Source organism: Hypomesus nipponensis, chromosome 25 (genome assembly GCF_054491055.1).
Source record: "Hypomesus nipponensis isolate SF chromosome 25, ASM5449105v1, whole genome shotgun sequence".
NCBI classification, from domain to species: domain Eukaryota; kingdom Metazoa; phylum Chordata; class Actinopteri; order Osmeriformes; family Osmeridae; genus Hypomesus; species Hypomesus nipponensis.
Window position 1 is genome coordinate 6,069,774 of NC_140385.1, and position 17,727 is coordinate 6,087,500.

The 17,727-nt window shown below is 48.9% G+C and overlaps 2 protein-coding genes across 2 annotated transcripts in view; one reads left to right on the plus strand and one right to left on the minus strand.

Annotated features, from left to right (window-relative positions):
* Nucleotides 1–1,382: 1,382 nt before the first annotated feature.
* On the plus strand, nt 1,383–16,036 carry ntn5 (netrin 5). Its single transcript, XM_084691855.1, has 7 exons — nt 1,383–1,484; nt 7,804–9,293; nt 9,494–9,682; nt 11,204–11,353; nt 13,362–13,412; nt 13,907–13,987; nt 14,170–16,036. The coding sequence occupies exons 2-7, from the start codon at nt 7,814–7,816 to the stop codon at nt 14,775–14,777; spliced, it is 2,559 nt and encodes an 852-aa protein (XP_084547981.1). The 5' UTR covers nt 1,383–1,484; nt 7,804–7,813; the 3' UTR covers nt 14,778–16,036.
* A 1,675-nt stretch (nt 16,037–17,711) lies between these two features.
* Nucleotides 17,712–17,727, minus strand: part of LOC146222065 (active breakpoint cluster region-related protein) — a 9,430-nt gene continuing 9,414 nt past the window's right edge. The window contains exon 23 of the mRNA XM_084691615.1: nt 17,712–17,727. This exon is cut by the window's right edge and continues 219 nt beyond it. The gene's annotated coding sequence lies outside the window, so the exon portion shown is untranslated.

Consider the following 17,727-nt stretch of genomic DNA (forward strand, 5'->3'; position numbering starts at 1 on the left):
GTCCCCAGCAGGGAGGGGCTCCCCAGCCCGGTCCTGAAGAGGAGCCTGCCTGGCTGAGACACTGCATCGCAGCCTCAGTTGACCTTTGACCCCCGGCACTGCAGTAATCAATATGGTGTATTGCCGTAGCAGTCATTTTTACGCCCAGTTTCCCGTTACCATCCTAGTTCCTGGATATCTCTGCAGTGGCATTTTATGAATGGCAGTGTTCACTGCTACGATGCCAGCAGCAGCTCGGTGGTTAAGGAGTTCGATCGGGTCGTGGAATGAGGATTTGATTTCTGTCTGTTCTCCTGTGTTGCTTTAGCATGCTGCAACACTTTAGGTGTCAGCTCTGCGTCAGACAACACCCATCAATGTCTGTACCTTGTACAATCTGTTCTTACTCTGTCAAAGTAAAAAACCTAGCATGTTGACCTTCCTAATTATTTAGAAGAATGTTTGGCAGAGACAGTGGTTGAGTTGATCATTGCCTCATCTTGTTTACATCCATTTATGTCGCTCCATGGAGATTGCCTGAGGGGCGGGTAAAACAACTATTACATAGTTTACTAACCTCACCCTCCCACTATAGTTTGGGTGACCCCTAAGCTATCAAATATCTCATTGCTTTATATGAGGGTTGTGAACGCATCTAGGGCCCTGTTTCTTGCCATACACCCAATCAAATCACGTCTGATAGTGATTTTATTGTATCTGGCTCTGGGCTCTGAACAGTGTGGCGTGTCTTTTATTCACACAAAAACGTGCCAAAATGTAATGGTGATAATGCACAATCGTGCTGTTTCCCCCCTCAATTTACTTTATTGCACTTGTCCTCCTTCCAAGGATAGCATTTCTAACTACTTGAGCACGCACACACACACACACATAGTCACACACACACACACCTGGGGAAACATTCCTCCAGGGAAGTCATCAATCAGTTTTATGGGTTTCTCTGGGAAAGTTTCCTCCTCTCCCATCCACCCCAAGCCCCATCCTTCCATCATTTCTCTTTCTTTTATTTCATGCTTTCCATCTGCATCAGCCTTTGTTCGTCTGCTGTAGGTTCCACTTCACTACCACATGTGTGAGCAGCATGCGCAAGCACTGAAGTTCCCACTACAGCCTCTGATAATTGGAACAAATTGGCGGATCGGAAGCTTTTTCAGACCGTGTATGATGTACGAACGAAGGTCACCCACTTTGTCTCAAAGTATCCTCAAATTGCCCGCCAGCTGAGATGGACTTCAGTCCAACCCAACTGTAGCCTATAGGGACATACTTGGCAGATGTGCGTTGTTTGAGAAGAGGCAGCGTCTGTGCGTTTGCGTCAATTTTTCTAAACCGCCCGCCTACCGGGGCGTTCTGCTGCGAGTTGGATCCTCACTCCAGACGGCACAGCCGGGGCCGCACTGTTCACTTACTGTGCGCTGCTTTTCTTATTGATCCAGACCGCATGAGCAGACAGCGAAAGGAGATCCGACATTGGGACGCATATGGTGAGTATTATCTATATTTTCCTTCATATGTCTGGCTGTTGCTTATTTCTCACCGCGGTTCACAGGGTTATATATTTAGAATTGGCATTGACAAGTTGATTGGTTGGAGTCGACGAGAGTGCCAAAGTTCGCGCTACAAGCTGTGTTCAGTATGAAAAAATAGATTCCCGAGTTGTCTCGATTGTATTAGATTTCATAGAAAATGTATATCACAATAACGCATGGGGGCTTAACGTAGTAACTTAATGCTGCACCCTTACGTGTCATTTTACAAAAGAAATGGGCCTTTTGTATTAATTTGGTGGTCAGTTTATTCAAGTGACAATGAGATCAAATGAACATCTGGGTCAGTAATGAGTTACATGTCTATTTTGTGTGTGTGTGTGTGTGTGTGTGTGTGTTTATTTACGATTCAGCCTATTTATCAAATTTGGCAAAAAATCATAAAAATGTTTGTCTTTTTTGATTTGAGTGTATTATATTAATTGCCAGACAGACAGACAGACAAATTAAAATTAGGCTTAGCCTTTATTATATAAAGGTCTTATCCGTTTGTTTTGTGAATATGTGTTAGTATTTAACTATTTTCTGAAGCCTACTTCGGTTGTTTGTCTTAAACAACGTTGCCAGGGCCTGAGGCACACATTAATCAGGCATACATCATGAATGTAAACTAGCTACTTATTTCAGAAATAAAAAAGATTAATCGTGATAATTATAATAAATTAGCGGGTGTATTTAAATTGAAAGCGCGTAAATTATCCTGTTTTGTTTGAGCAAATTGAGCATATCCTAATTACTGCAAGGAAACCATGCTTGGGTTATTGTGGATGGGAAACAGTTTGGCTGTGCGCACGAAGACTCTTGCCAAAATAATCTTACTAAATATGACCATCATTTGTGTTAAATGATCCAAATACCTGCGTTTTTCGTAAACCAATTTATCTAAGTTATAGGCCATACGATCCAAATTAATTCGCTCAGTTGCTCACTTCAAAAATATTTTTAAGCTCCAAAGATAACACCCGTTGGCTGTAGGCTGTGTGCTGAACGTTTCAATTACCTAGATAATTGACCACAATAGTTTTGTAATAATTGTAATTATAATATTTAGAATCGCAATCATCATCACAGTCCAGGTCATCAATAAAAAATAGTAGTCTAGTTTAATTGTTGAACTAGCCTTTTTTTCGTTTTAGTCCCAGTTCCGTCAAGGTCATTTACGTCTTGTTGACTAAGATGTGTAATAGATTCAGGCAAATTTCTCCTACATAGCCTTTATGTGCTTAGTTCCTATATAGCCACATGTTTATTCAGACTGGGCTATTTTATAGACTACGGTAGATTTTATAACATTGTTTTCATATCAAAGGTTAAGGCTACATAAAACTAAATTGTAATGTCAACAGCATAGACAAATCAAAACCAAAGTCAACAGTCAAAATGAACCATCAGAAAAATATCATTTTAATCTGTTTTAATTTAGTTTTCTGGTGGCCTGCTATTAATTAGTCTACCAAGAATTCACTAATCGCACAATTAGGCGACCTAAAGGTCTCGTCTTTATTTCCATTACGCCTCAGGTTGTTTTTGGCATTACTTTTACATGAAATCACGGACAATGATTTCATGTCCATCTGTTTTTTAAAATCGACATTTGAAGCGAAACCTCTAAGGAGATGTGCGTTGCCAACTTGTGTGATAGGTTGTAAACTAGCGTGGGAAAAGAGAAAAAATTGACTCTTTAAAAGTATCATGGCATATGTTTTCTTATTCAGAACCGAAATATGTCAAAGCAGGCAAGCAAAAGTGTGTCTGGTATGTTTTAGGCATTGCTTTATTTGTCATTTCTGTCAAATCTTTCCCATTTCTCTTCTCGAATCTCGGCTGAACGTCAGGCGTCCCCGCGGGAGGGCCTTTGGCGGTCTGTTGGAGGTGAGGACCTGAGGGACAGCGGCCTTTAGCTAAAGATACGAGCTGCGATAATCCATTTTGCGCGGCCTGTCAGTTGCACCTCCCTCACCGCCCCACTAAAATTAGATTATTACACCTAAAACAGCGCTCCTGGAATCCACTCCGTGTGGAATAACACGCCGGGCTCAAGCGGGAGCACACCGAGGGCCGGAATGCAGTTGGGGAATACAGGGACGGTATAGTAGGCTACAGCCTATTGCGTTTCTCTGCATGTCTCACCCCGTGGGTTTAGACGCAGTGTTGTATTTCGAACGGGCTAAGGACAATAGGAAATTAACAAAGGTGTTACTGTCAGCTGTGACAACATGCCCAAACAGCTGCCTGAATCAACTTCACACAGTTGGCTTTTTGTAATTGACCAGATAGACTTGATTTAGCGCAGCTTGATACAATACATAGCTCCAAGGGTTAGCACAGGATGCAAAGAGAATATCTTGTGACAACTAGCTTCAGATTAAGCATAGCTTCACTGTACTGCTTTGAGCACCCCTTCTGCTTCAAGGTGTAGACAAATCCAATGCTAATACAAGTGATTATATTGACACTACAGACTACTGTACAACATGGACACAAATATGTCATCATCCCAGAGTTCCCCCTTCCCTCATCTTGTTCGTTGCTCCGTGTAGTCACGCTGGGATGCGTGCTGTGCGGTGACGCAGGGCCGCGGACGGCTGGGGCACAGGCCCGACTGCTCCCCATGACGAAGAATGTTAAAACGTGTGAGACAGGCCAAAGCCAGCTCATCTGCTCCTTATAACCTAGCTCCACACACACACACACACACACACACACACACACACAGCCTCAGAGTTCATCACGGAACGCAAGCAGCAAGAGGAGCTGACAGGTAGCGAAAGCCAGAAATCCTCCTTCCACCATTTCCACGTAAATACCACAGTCGCTTTATCTCTCTCCTCCTTTACCTTGCCATCAGTCTCTTTAACCGTGTCCTCCTTGGAGCCTGTTTGTTTACGCAATACCCATTCATTATCCTTAACTCACTTTTACTGCCAGTCGTACCACGGGTCCAGGGCCGGCCCAAGGCATAAGCCAACTAAGCGGCTGCTTAGGGCCCTTGTGGCTACCAGAGGGCCCCCAAGAGCAAATGAAATTAAAGTATTATGTAAAAAAAAAAAAAAAAAAAAATCCTAATCAATTTTGCTTAAGGCCACATAAAAGCTTGGGCCGGCCCGGCACGTGTCTACACACTAGTAGTAGTCTTAGGACATGGCTTCTGGGTTGTTAGGCCTGTGTACCCTGCTTCTGGGGCTTGAGCACCAGTCTCCAGACCCTGCCATGTTCGACTATGCTGTAAACATGTCCTGGGTTGTCAGCAAGTATTTTTCCAGCACTTGGCCCGCCAAGCCGAGCATAGCTGCCCGTAAAGAGCACCCCTCCAGAGATATCCTTGACATCACCTCAACCGTTCTCTCAACTTTTCCCCCTGGTCAAACTACATCAATAATGCGTTTTTTTTGTTTGTTGAGGAGATGTATCCTTTGAGAGTTTGAAATGGGGAAGTTGTGTCGGTGAATGTTTATGGTGAAGTTGTAGGCCTACGCATACTTGGAAGTCATTTGTGCGCTCATTCCGTGAGAGAGTTGTCGTGGAACGTCACACAAGAGTTCTTTAAAGTCTGAAAGCTTGATTGTTGTGGCATGCCACTCATCCTCCCCCCGTTCTTCCGACAAGGCGGGCGTGTGAATTTATGGAAAGCGCCGGAGAAAAACCGTTGAAACCGTATCCGGTGGGTTTCACAGGCGGTGCCAGACTGCCGATCTGGTTTCTATGGAGCGAGGGAGTCCGGATTCGGCCTGGGGGCTGGAGAGGGGTTGGTGAGGGGATGTAAGGCGGGTGTGGGGGGAGGGCTGTACTGAAGACCCAAGAGATGTTCTCTGAAGAACATCCATCCATCATGTGGCTGTGATGGCGGTGCGGTCCATGTTTAATTAGTGATGTAACCTGACCAAGATATGTGTCAGATCATGCTACAGGAATGTCCACCCTACCCCCCTAGCCCCCATAACCACTCACTTGCTAACCAACCTTCCTCCTCCACCCCCCCACCTCCACCACAACCACCACCAACTAATGTACTTACTTACTTACTTCAGTGCGACTCTGCTCATGTTATCCTTGGCCAACTCTTTAAAGTTACATGTACAGTATAGGATCTTCCTATTTAGCCTCTACAGTTGGATGTATTAAGTGTCTCGTGAAGCATAACTACATACATAGAAAATACATGATCACAGCCCCCCTTCCTCTCTCCTGTTGCCGCAGCGACTTCCCCAGCCAAGACACTGACGCCTAATGAAACCTGAGATCCAATTAATCAGAGGATCAATTAATGAGGCCGAGGGTTTTTAGCAGTGTGTTCAGGTTCCCATGGGGCATGTCGCAACACGTGTGGAATGTCCAGGGGTTGAGGGGCGAGGAATCGGGATAGGGGGGTACACCAGACCCTCGGAATGCAACCGTCAACAGTCGGACCGCTCGTCACCTCCGCCAGCTAAACGTGGCGTTTCCAACAGCAACGCCGCAAAAACACCGCTTCCCGATTTCCCCCCGGTACACCTCATCCACCTGGGCCAGGAGGGGGTCTGTCCACTTTGTCACAGCTCTGGGGGCAGCAGGGGTGTTCTCAGTTTGTTTGAGGGATTGCATAGGGAAATATAAGATATTCCAGTGGATGAGGGAACCCTAACCCCCCTCTGAGCCCCCACAGTGCGGGGGGTCCTGGGGGAAGCCTCATGTTTCGTCCCCAGGTCTAATTAAGCAGGATGACTCGCACCGGAGCCGCACCCCACCCCTCTCTTCTCTCCCCATCTCTCTCTATCTCTCTCTCCCCCCTCTCTCTCCTCTCACCCCTCTCTCCTTCCACCCTTTTTCTCTCTCCTCTTTCCCCCCTCTGTCTCCTCTTTCCCCCCTCTCTCTCTTCTCTCCCCATCTAATCTCCTCTCTTCCTCTCTCCGTTTCCTCCACCTCTCCTCTCTCACCCCTCTCTCTCCCCTTCTCCTCGCCTCTATCTTCTCCCTCTCTCCTACGGGGTAGGTTTATACTGCCCTGCTGACTGGGCTGTCAGTGTCAAACGCTTGTTAGGACATCATCAATCTAGCAGCACTTAGGAAAACTCCCATAACAGAAGGAAGGGGGCAGGTGATAGAAAGAGAACGAGGGGGGAAAGGGGACGAGAGAGTAGAGAGGGCGGAAGAGGCAGCAGTAGGGGCAGTGGGAGAGGAGAATAAGGAGGGAGAGAGAGAGGTATGGAGGGGGAGAAAGGGGGAAAAAGTTGAGAGGTCCACCGCAAATGGGATAGACATTTATAGAGAGAGAGAGCGCAGGGAGGGACTGGACAAGATGGATTCCAACAATGGTCGTCTTTGTGAGTTTAGTGTGAAATTTTGGGTGTGGAACTTGGGCTTGCTTTCCCCAAGGCGGCTTGAGGACTGGAAAAAACACCATGTCTTTTTGTCCTCATAGATCAATTTTGCCAAGAAATAAGTACATAGATGCATTGTTCTCTTATGTCTTCCAGCGCAAATTAGCAAACCTTATCCGGTATCAGTTTCTGACGGGGGGATGAATTTATCACTATCCCTCCAAGGCGGGAAGGGATTTGTTCAACACAGTTAATGTACAGTTAGCACTTGAAACTTACAAGTCTGTGTTTGTCCGCGCCACGGAAGCGATCGGACAGAGGCTCTAGTCGAACACGCATTTCTCGCGTTCTCCCTATAAATCTTCCCCTCCATCTTCCACCCTCCTAATCTCCATCTCTCCCTCCTCTCCGAAACACTTCTCTCCCTCTATCCTCACACACACACACCCCGTCTGTTTCTCACTCTCTTTCTCCCCACGCTGCCCTCCAGTCCATATCGCATGTGCGTCTAAAGCCTGAGGAGAGATGTGAAAGGGACGACCATAAACTTGATGGATGTTGTCCAGCTTGTGTTTTAGACCCAGCTGTTGGGCATGGTTTCTGTCATCTGCAGACAGACCTGCTTGGTTGGTCACACATCCACACTCGTTCCCCCAAGACAGAGAACCTTAATTAAATAGATTTTCAGAAGCAGGACCAATTCCTGGTGCATATAAACACCTAAAGAGATAACTAAAAGAATGTATCGGACCAAATATGCCTGAACCATAGAGGTTTTCCATTGATAGTACTTGTTGTAATCTCACTTGCAATCGTAGGATTCATTGTGGTGGTGAGGACTAGTATGTTTGTCATAAAAATGTATAAATCCATCAGTAAATGTTCCTTTCATGATTTGAACCCCCCCCCCCCCCCACCACCCACACACACACTCACTTTTTCTTTCTTTCAATCCTACAGGCTCGATGACATGATGTTCCTGCCCTTCTCCCCTCCCTTCTCCCCTCCCCTCTCCCCTCCCTCCCTCTCTCTCTTCCTCCTCCTCCTTTCCCTCCCTCCGTCCCTCCTCTCCCCGGCCCTCTCTCATTCCCCTCTGAGCTGGACCTCGCCGCATGACCCGTGCTACCATCTGGATGGGCGTCCGCGCCACTGCCTGTCGGAATTCATCAACGCCGCCTACGGCCTCCCCGTCAGCGCCGCCCACACCGCGCGAGGACCCTCCGAGCGCGACGCCAACATCTCCGCCCTCACGGATCTCCACAACCCCCACAACCTGACCTGCTGGGCAGCCCAGGGAGGGGTGTTGGACAGCGGGGACTGGGCCGTCACCCTCCCCCTGGGCAGGCGCTTCGAGGTCACCTACATCAGCCTGCAGTTCTGCCAGCAGGGGGAGCCCTCTGACCCGGTCTCCATCTCCGTCCTCAAGTCCATGGACCACGGGAGGACCTGGAGGCCCATGCAGCACTACTCAAGCGACTGCCCTGGGAGATTCGGCATGCCGGCCCAGACCGTGGCCCGGACCAGGCACCAGGAGACGGAGCCACTGTGCTCTGACCCCCGGCCTCTGCAGAGGCACCGGGGGGGCATGGTGTTGGCTTTCTCCACCCTGGATGGAAGGCCCTCCTCCCCGGACTTCGACTACAGCCCCACCCTCCAAGACTGGGTGACGGCCACGGACATCCGGGTGGTGTTCCACCAGCCTGAGCCGAGGGTGGGGAAGGTTGATGAGAAGGCAGGGGAGGGTGGGGGCGTCACAAGGGGAGGAGGTGGGGTTTTGAGGTGGCGGGCAGGCTCCAAAGGTGTGACTGGAGATAAGGTCACTGGGGATAATATGTTGGGCTTTGTGGGAAAGGAGACAATGACAAAAAATACAGAAAACAGAGGGAGGAACGGGGCTGAGAAGATGGATAAATCCTGGAGGCGGAGCCACAACAAAGGGGCGGGGCAGGGGGAGGAGGGGCATAACGTAACCAGGAAGGAAGATGGGGACCCTCATCCCAGGGATATGGCTACTTCCTCTAAGAAAGGAAGTAACAAGGGGAAAGGGCGTGGCCGCAAGAGGGAGGGACACCATTTGTGGCCATGCCAGGATGGGAATTGTGATTGGAAGGTTGAGGGTCAGGGGCGGGACAACAAGGGGCGGGAATTCAGGCGACGGAGGAACAACAATCGTAACTCCAGACAGAAGTCGAGGAATCTCCAGTTGACTCGTCCCTCTCCGCTAATGTCCTCCCCTCCTGTCCGCCCCCCCCTGGCACTCTCGGACCTTCAGGTGGGGGGCCGGTGTAAATGCAATGGCCACGCCTCTCGGTGTCGCCGTGACGACTCAGGACGGGCTGTGTGTGTGTGCGAGCATCACACGGCGGGGGCGGACTGTGATGTGTGTGAGGACTTTTACTACGACCGGCCCTGGCAACGAGCCACGCCCTCTCAGCCTCACCCATGTGTCTGTGAGTACATCTTATGTGTGTGTGTGTGTGTGGTTTTTAATTTTGGGGGGTGTGACATAATGTGTCTTATTTGTGTGTAAACCTGTAGCAGCATATAATCTGGGTTGTTACCACACAGGCATTGCCACAGTATTATTGATGAAAGTTTTTCTCCTCCGCCTCCCACCCTCCCTCCCTCCCACCCTCCCACCCTTCCCCAGCATGCGAGTGTAACGGCCACTCGTCCAAGTGTAGGTTCAGCATGGAGGTGTTCCAGCAGTCGGGCCGGCGCAGTGGGGGTGTGTGTCTGAAGTGTCGGCATCACACAGCGGGGCGCCACTGCCAGTACTGCCACAGCGGCTACACGCGAGACCACAGCAAGGCCCCGAGCCACCGCAAGGCCTGCCAACGTCAGTCACATAAACACCCCCCTGATGGGTGTGTGTGTGTGCGTGTGTGCATGAGTGTGTGTGTGTGTGTGTGTGTGTGTGGGGGAGGGGGGGGGGGGTTAGCGCACTTGTCCATGCTTAAGAGGTTAAGTACATGTGTGTGACTAGCTATACATTTCCTTGCCAGAAATTCTAAGTGTGAGACTGAGTTGACGTTGGTGTGCGTCTGTCTGTCTGTTGGAAGGTATAGCTCTCAGTATGGCTTTGCATCTAAGTATACACACCACCTAGTCCTGTATGGGTCTGCCTCCTCTAAGCCGAGTCACTGTGTTTATGGGATGGCTCCACATGGTGAGAAGCGTGTGTGTGTGTGTGTGTGTGTGTGTATGTGTGTGTGTGTGGTTGTAACTGTGTGGTGTATTTGCGTGCTAGCCTGTATTTTGTGTGTGTATTTGTGTACGTGTGTGTGTGTGTGTAGGCTTGCTCTTCCTTCTCTTGTGTCCTGCTGGCTGGCATCTGCCTTGACCCTTGACCTTTGACAGGTCACATGTCCTTAGTGACAGTGACACCCGGTGGCACACTGCTCATTAGGATGACAGTGGGTTGTATTTAGACACCGTCACGGCTGTGTGTGTGTGTGTGTGTGTGTGTGTGTGTGTGTGTGGCCAAGTGTGCGTTTTGCTGCTGTAAAAATCATTCCAATATTTGTTTTATTTTACCAGCTATCCATATTTTTCAGAATAATGACCACTATAATTCTATCCATCTATCTTTGCAAAAATTAACGTAGTGTTTTTTTGATTGAAAACTCCCAAACAGGTGTACATCTCCCCGTCGATGTTGTTAACGTCTGTGTGATTTACACCTGCTAGAGATACAGACAGGGTTAGGGTTAGGCCTCATTCTTTTAGCCAGAGGGGTGTTTGGAGTGGCTGTGGGAGTTTGTTTAAAGTAGCACACTGGAGTTGAAGCAGACCCACTTACAGAGAGCTTCCACTCCTCTGTTCTCTTCTCCCTCCTCCCCCTCGCGATCTCCTTCCCCTATTTTTCTACTCCCATTCCTCCACGTCTTTCTTCATTATCATTCTGCTTGGTCTTCGAGGATAACTTGTGGGTGTTGCACTGACTTCTGTACAAGTCAAATGTCCAATTCAGCTCAGTTGTGTGGATTACTTTGTAACAGTTGCTCTCTCTCTCTCTCTCTCTCTCTCTCTCTCTCTCTCTCTCTCTCTCTCTCTCTCTCTCTCTCTCTCTCTCTCTCTCTCTCTCTCTCTCTCTCTCTCTCTCTCTCTCTCTCTCTCTCTCTCTCTCTCTGTCTGTGTGTCTCTCTGTCTCTGTCTCTGTCTCTGTCTCTGTCTCTGTCTCTGTCTCTGTCTCTGTCTCTGTCTCTGTCTGTCTCTCTCTCTCTCTCTCTCTCTCTCTCTCTCTCTGTCTGTGTGTCTCTCTGTCTCTGTCTCTGTCTCTCTCTCTCTGTCTGTCTGTGTGTCTCTCTGTCTCTCTCTCTCTCTCTCTCTCTGTGTCTGTGTGTCTCTCAACCCCCAGCGTGTCAGTGTCACCCTATGGGTGCGGTGGGCCACTGGTGTAACCAGACGTCTGGTCAGTGTCTATGTCGGGACGGCGTGACAGGGCTCAGATGTAACCGCTGTGCCCCTGGGTACAAGCAGGGAAGCTCTCCTCTGCGCCCCTGTATACGTAAGTCCGCCCACGCACAGTTTCACCAGTAGTATGGGGAAATATGATCACATCTGAGATACTGTCCGCCATCTTGGGTCTAGACTTTACATAACCTGAATCCCAAATTGCATACTTTTACCACATGCAATTTAGTAGGTACTACAGTTCTATCCAGTATATGAAATGCAACCTGTTTGTGACATATATATATACTGCTTTACATGTCAAAATAACAATGTATTTTATTATTAACTGGCCTTCAAGGCTTAATTGATAGTCAATGTGAGAATAGACTAAAATAACTCTTCAGAATCCATCAGAACACAAACTCAAATTTCTGTTAATTACTAAAGAGTAAGCTTATATGAGAACACAATGTTGGCTTTCAAGAGTCAATTAGTGTCATTGTCACTCATGAGGACAAACTCAGTGACTCTCCTCTCTCTTCCAACCTCGTTTGCTCTTGACCTGGTTCAGATTAATCCTTGAACCAACAGCACTAACACCTTATTAAACTGTAGCTCAGATCTAAAGTGACCGCTGTAGGTCTCACTGAGTCCTATATATCTGGCTGGGGTGTGTCCCGGTTACCCAGAATCTCCCCTCTTAGCGACAGTTTCCACGGCAGCCAGTTAGGCCTCCATGAACCCTCTATTCTGATCTAGGATTAACAATTCAGAATCGAAGGGATTTTCGGACGCTTTTTCTTGGCCGTCGCTGCCCGCTTTATCAACGGCGAGCGCTAATCCACGCGTGTTGCTGTGGCTAATAGCGGGAGTGCCGACAAGAGAACCGGCGGACGGCGACACTTTCTAAACCTTTCTCCGATCAAGCGGGCGCTAGCCACACCGGCTTCGCACCTGTCGCCCCGCTCAGAGCGCCCGTCACAAGTCCAGACTCATAACTCTCCCAGTGAAAGGAGTGAGTGAAAGAAAACCGTGTTTGTTTTTATTACTTGTCCATCTTAAGGGGGCTATCTATAGCTGCTCTCTCTCTCTCTCTCTCCCTCTCTCTCTCTCTCTCTCTCTCTCTCTCTTTCTCGCTCTCTCTCCCTCCTCCTTCCCTTCGCCCCAAGCACCAAAGGGAGACCGCGAGCTAAAAACAAAGTCAGCCACCGTGAATCCCCCACCTTTTGTGGCGCAGGAAGTTCACTTATCCTCGCACACACACACACACAGGCGCACTCTCGTCGTCGAAAAAATTTGCCAGGGTTGTATAATCACTAAAGCTGTGAGCCTTGAGGTGAACGCGCCAGGTGTCTACTGTACTCATCGCATCCTCTACATGGACTAAGGTCACACACAGATACATTGAGGCTTTAAAACTGACTTCAACCAAAAGCACACACACACACACACCTCCATTGGCTTTTGCCCCCCCAGTCAGCCGGGTGGGGGTGTAGGGTGTCAGTGCCCCAGTTGTGTCAGGGAGGGTGAGAGAGGCCTCGGGGCAGAGAGAGATCGAGAGAGCGGTGGTAATATATGGAGGCCCTTGCAAGCCACACACACGCTGATCAGAGGGGCCAGGATAATATATGGTTCGCACAGCAAGTCACCCACATGCAAGCACACACACACGTCAAGTGAAATGTGTCTGCTACTGGGTCGTGTGACCGACTAGGTGTTAGTAGAGACACACTTCAAAAGAAACACATCATCTGGCTTTGTTTTCTTACTGGGGAAACAGTGTGTGTGTGTGGGTGGTTGTCAGGGGGCATGTTCCGGAACCCACAGGACCACACACACACACACACACACACAATATCGTCCTCCTGACACACACTCCTCTCCTGCGTGGACATTCCACCGAGAGGCATGTGCACATTGCACACATATTGGCATTCTCGACCATTACGGACGCACACAGACACACACGCACACACGCACAACACAGACACGCTCAACACACTTAATAACCTGTCACTTAGCGCACAAAGGCAGCCCGTGTGTTTCAGCAAGGACAAGCTCAAAGGCGTTTGTATATGCATTCCATTCACCTGTGTATGTCAATGTCTCTATGCACTCAGGAATCCAAGAGGTTGCCCCCACCGCCATGTACCAGCCTCAATACAGCATAGGTGAGGAAAACTGCATTGACAACAGAAGACCAACAAACTTTCGAATATGTAAATGAAATAAAATAGAATACATATATACAATACTTCCAAGTGCTGTATATTCGACTGCTGTGATACTCTTTTTTGTGGGTTGTGGGTATTGTGTTGTTGGCTTTCAGTTTTTGCTCTCTGCTTCCCTCTTGTGGTGCAGAGAGGAATGTTTCACCTGTTGCATAGAGTCATCTGTTAGTTACAGGATACTGTGATGACAAATACAAGCAGGCATATTGTAATTAGTGGAAAAGACATGTGCTGATATGCCTGCTAGAATATGCCCTCGCTCATTCGTTACATTCTCAGTCACTCTCTCTCTCTCTCTCTCTCTCTCTCTCTCTCTCTCTCTCTCTCTCTCTCTCTATCTCTCTCTCTCTCTCTCTCTCTCTCTCTCTCTCTCTCCCTCTCACTCTATTTCTCTCTCTCTCACTCTATCTTTCTCTCTTTTTCCTCTCTTTTAGCTGAGGAATGTATTTCGTACTGCCAGCCGTCCCAGGTCGAAGTTAAGATGAATCTGGAGACCTACTGTCTAAAAGACTATGGTTGGTGTTCACTTTGTAAACATTTCTGGTGGTTGATTTTTATTATCAATAAACACACTCAAAATCTCATTGCCACCTTCAGCTCTTTCTCTCTCTCTTTCCTCTGTATGTCTGCCCTCCCTCCCTCTCACCCCCAATGTCTCTCTCTCGTCTCACCCTCCCCCCACCCCACCCCACCCCAGTTTTGAAGGTCCAGATACGGGGGATGGAACGTTCTGGTCCCTGGTGGCAGTTCTCCATTTGGATCCAGACGGTCTTTCGTACAGGGTCTCTCTCGCGCGTGCGCAGGGGCCCCCAGGCCCTCTGGGTCCCTGACCGGGACCTGGGCTGCGGCTGCCCCGCCCTCCACGTGGGCCGGACATACCTGTTGATTGGTGCGGAGGAAGGCGGGCAGGGCTGGGGCCCGGAGGAGAGCAGACTGGTGGCTGATAGGTCGACGTTGGCACTGCAGTGGCGTGAGCACTGGAACCCCAAACTGAGGGGGTTCAGGGGGCAGGACAAGAGGGGGCGCTGCCCTCTGAAGTCTCCGAACCACCAGGGGGGGATAGCCAAGCCCCAGAAGGGGTATATCCCACCTCATCTCATACCAGAGCAAGAGACTGAGGCGTACACAGCACACACACGTCCTCCACCAGCACACACACACTCGGTCGTTGCGGGAGACACACCCGCGCAGGAGGCCGAGGAATCTCTCACGCCGGACACACACGTCCACACACACACGGAACCCTCAGCCCCCCCCTCTCCCTCCCTCCCCGCTCTCGTCTGCTCCACGCAGGGTCCCGTCTGAAACAGGAGGATGGAGAGACAAAGGACCAGCGATGAGGGGGGAAAAGAAAAGATGGGCTCAACCCCTTCGGTTCAAGAAGTTCGGCGACGTGGAATACCACCGAAATGGGGACAACTTCAAACTCGCTCGTTTGAAAGATCACACACTGGAAGGCTAGAGAAACGAGTTCCCTCTCCACTGACTGCTTCATGAGAGAAGTTGCCAGGTTCTTCGAAAACAGATGCCTGTTCCCCTGCCTCAAAGGATCCCAAAAAGATCAAAGTCTGTTGTCCAGAGCAGTGTGTGGCTGTGTGTGATGATCAAGGGTGCTGCATAGAAAAGAATGTTCCCTCTGATTCCTTAAGTTTCAGATAGAACCTTTGGTGCAGTTTGGAATCCTAAATGGTTCTTTCCGGAACCTACATGGGGCCTTTATTCTGTAAAGTTCTACTGTTGTAACAAGGGGTGCTATAACACTCTTGTTTAGAGAGGTCTCACAACTACAGAACATGGAATGTTTTTTTCTACTGAGTAAATGTTTTAATCTGTGAGCAACTGAACAATACTAAAGTGAAGCAAAAATTGTGATTTAATACGTCTTATCATGGCAAATAATTTTCAGTTTTCTGTTTCTTAAATTTTGCTTTGGGTATTTATGCTTGGAATTTTTTAGTTGTATTTCATGGAGAAAATGACATAAATCAAACGTTCTGTTTTGTGTGACTAAAGACCACAAATTACTCAATGATGTCAGAAAGAAAAACTAAATTTTGCTTTGTGTCTCAAAATAACACAGTTGAACATTCTACCTCAAGTTAAAATGAACAGGGATACAAAAAAAAGTTTTCGTATATCACACTATCATACAGCTGCTTATACTGTTATAATTCTGCCACTGGGGGGGACACATACACAATCACACACCCACACACACAAACACCTACACACATATATAGACACAGTCCCATATGAAAGGTTGTGATAGACACACCGTTTTGATACGTTTGACAGAGGACATAGCAGGCTGAGATAGAGTATAAACCGAAGCACAGACATTCAGTCCCAGACGAGATAGAGATCTAGAAAGGATGATGTGTCCTTTGTGATGTCATGGGTTCTGTTTTGGGCCCGGAACGTCCAGCCCTGTTGCCCCGTGGCAGTAGACAGATGGGGTTGCTCCCATTCGTCAGCTGAGGTGTTTTGGTCAACTCTGTGTGAGGGATTGGTTGGCCAGCGTCATGTTGTAGCCAGAGATTGAAAATAAAAGCAGGAGAAAAATAGCCTTGGTGACTGATGACTCCTCTATGGGACCTCACACACATGAGGAGGGAGGGAGGGAGGGAGGGAGGGAGGGAGGGAGGGAGGGAGGGAGGGAGGGAGGGAGGGAGGGAGGGAGGGAGGGAGGGAGGGAGGGAGGGAGGGAGGGAGGGAGGGAGGGAGGGAGGGAGGGAGGGAGGGAGGGAGGGAGGGAGGGAGGGAGGGAGGGAGGGAGGGAGGGAGGGAGGGAGGGAGGGAGGGAGGGAAATGTGTGTGTATCAGTATGTGAGTGCGTGACCATGCATGCATGTGTGTGTGGGTGGGTGCTCAAGCATTCACATGTGTGTGTGTGTGTGTGTGTGTGTGTCAGTGTGTGTGTGTGTGTGCACATGTGTGTGTACATGTGTGAAAGAGGCACCTGCTCTGTTCTTCCAGGAAGCACCTGTCATCAGGCGTCTTCACAGTTGACCCCCTGACGACAGTGGGTTTGATCTGAAAACCCCCGAACACACACGCTTACACACACTCTCTAACAGACGACTTAAGCACAGACAAGAACAGCCTCTACAGTTAGCCAGGGCTGAACATAGTAACTAAGTAGGCTGTATTTACATTCGCGAATCAAAACGGATCCAGTCATATTTTTACGATGGGAGTATGAGTGGCTCCAGCTAAACAGAGATGTTCATGGCATGAGAGATAGGAGCCAAGGTGTGTTGGCTCAGACAAGAAAAGAACACATGTTATATACATGCAATCAACCACTCTCTGCCAGTAGGAGTGTAGTTTGTTTGATACATGGTTTGTGTATGTGTGTGTGTATGTGTGTGTGGGTGTGTGTGTGTGTGTGTGGGTGGGTGGGTGTGTGGGTGTGCGTGTGTGTGTGTGTGTGTGTGTGTGTGGGTGTGTGTGTGTGTGTGTGTAGCCATATTTTCTGTCAGCTGACTGATTTTTATGAGACCTGGGTCCAGCAGCCCAGTAAGAGCCAAAGTTCAAGTAGTGGCCCAGCAAACACCTCTGTCACCCTCTCTCTTCTCTCCCCCTCTACTCTCTCCCGCTTCTCCTCTCTCTCCCTCTCCCTCGCTTCCCCATTGCCTTCTTACTCGCTTCTTTTCTCTCTCTTTCTTTTGTCCTTCCTCACTTCAGCTTCCTCGTTTCACTTTTGTCTATTCTATCTCTTCCTCTCACAGACGCCCAAGTCCAAGTTCAACACGTTACTTTTGCTTCAATCACCTCCGCCTCTCTCTCTCTCTCTCTCTCTCTCTCTCTCTCTCTCTCTCTCTCTCTCTCTCTCTCTCTCTCTCTCTCTCTCTCTAACACACACACACACAGGGCTTCTGTTAACCTGAGAGGGAGAGGTCAATCCCTGTGATCTGCAGCTTGCATGCCTTCCATACATACACGCCGCTGCCACGGCAACCTGACACCCCCCCCCCCACCCCAGATTAGGACTAATCAAGCGTGCCCTGGCACCAGCCGACCGACCCCCCCCTCCCCCCCCCAACACACCCCAACACCACCTTTTCCCAGTTGAAACCCTACCTGACCCCCCTTTTACCCCCCCTCCCCTCCTCTGGTCAAATACAGTACACCATAACCTGCAGTGCAGAATATACAACAGATAACTTAGTGCCATCATTAGTATTTGCATGACAGATTCAGGTTGGTTCAAGAAAGGTCAAATACTAAGAAAACAGGTTAGTATGAAGGCTTC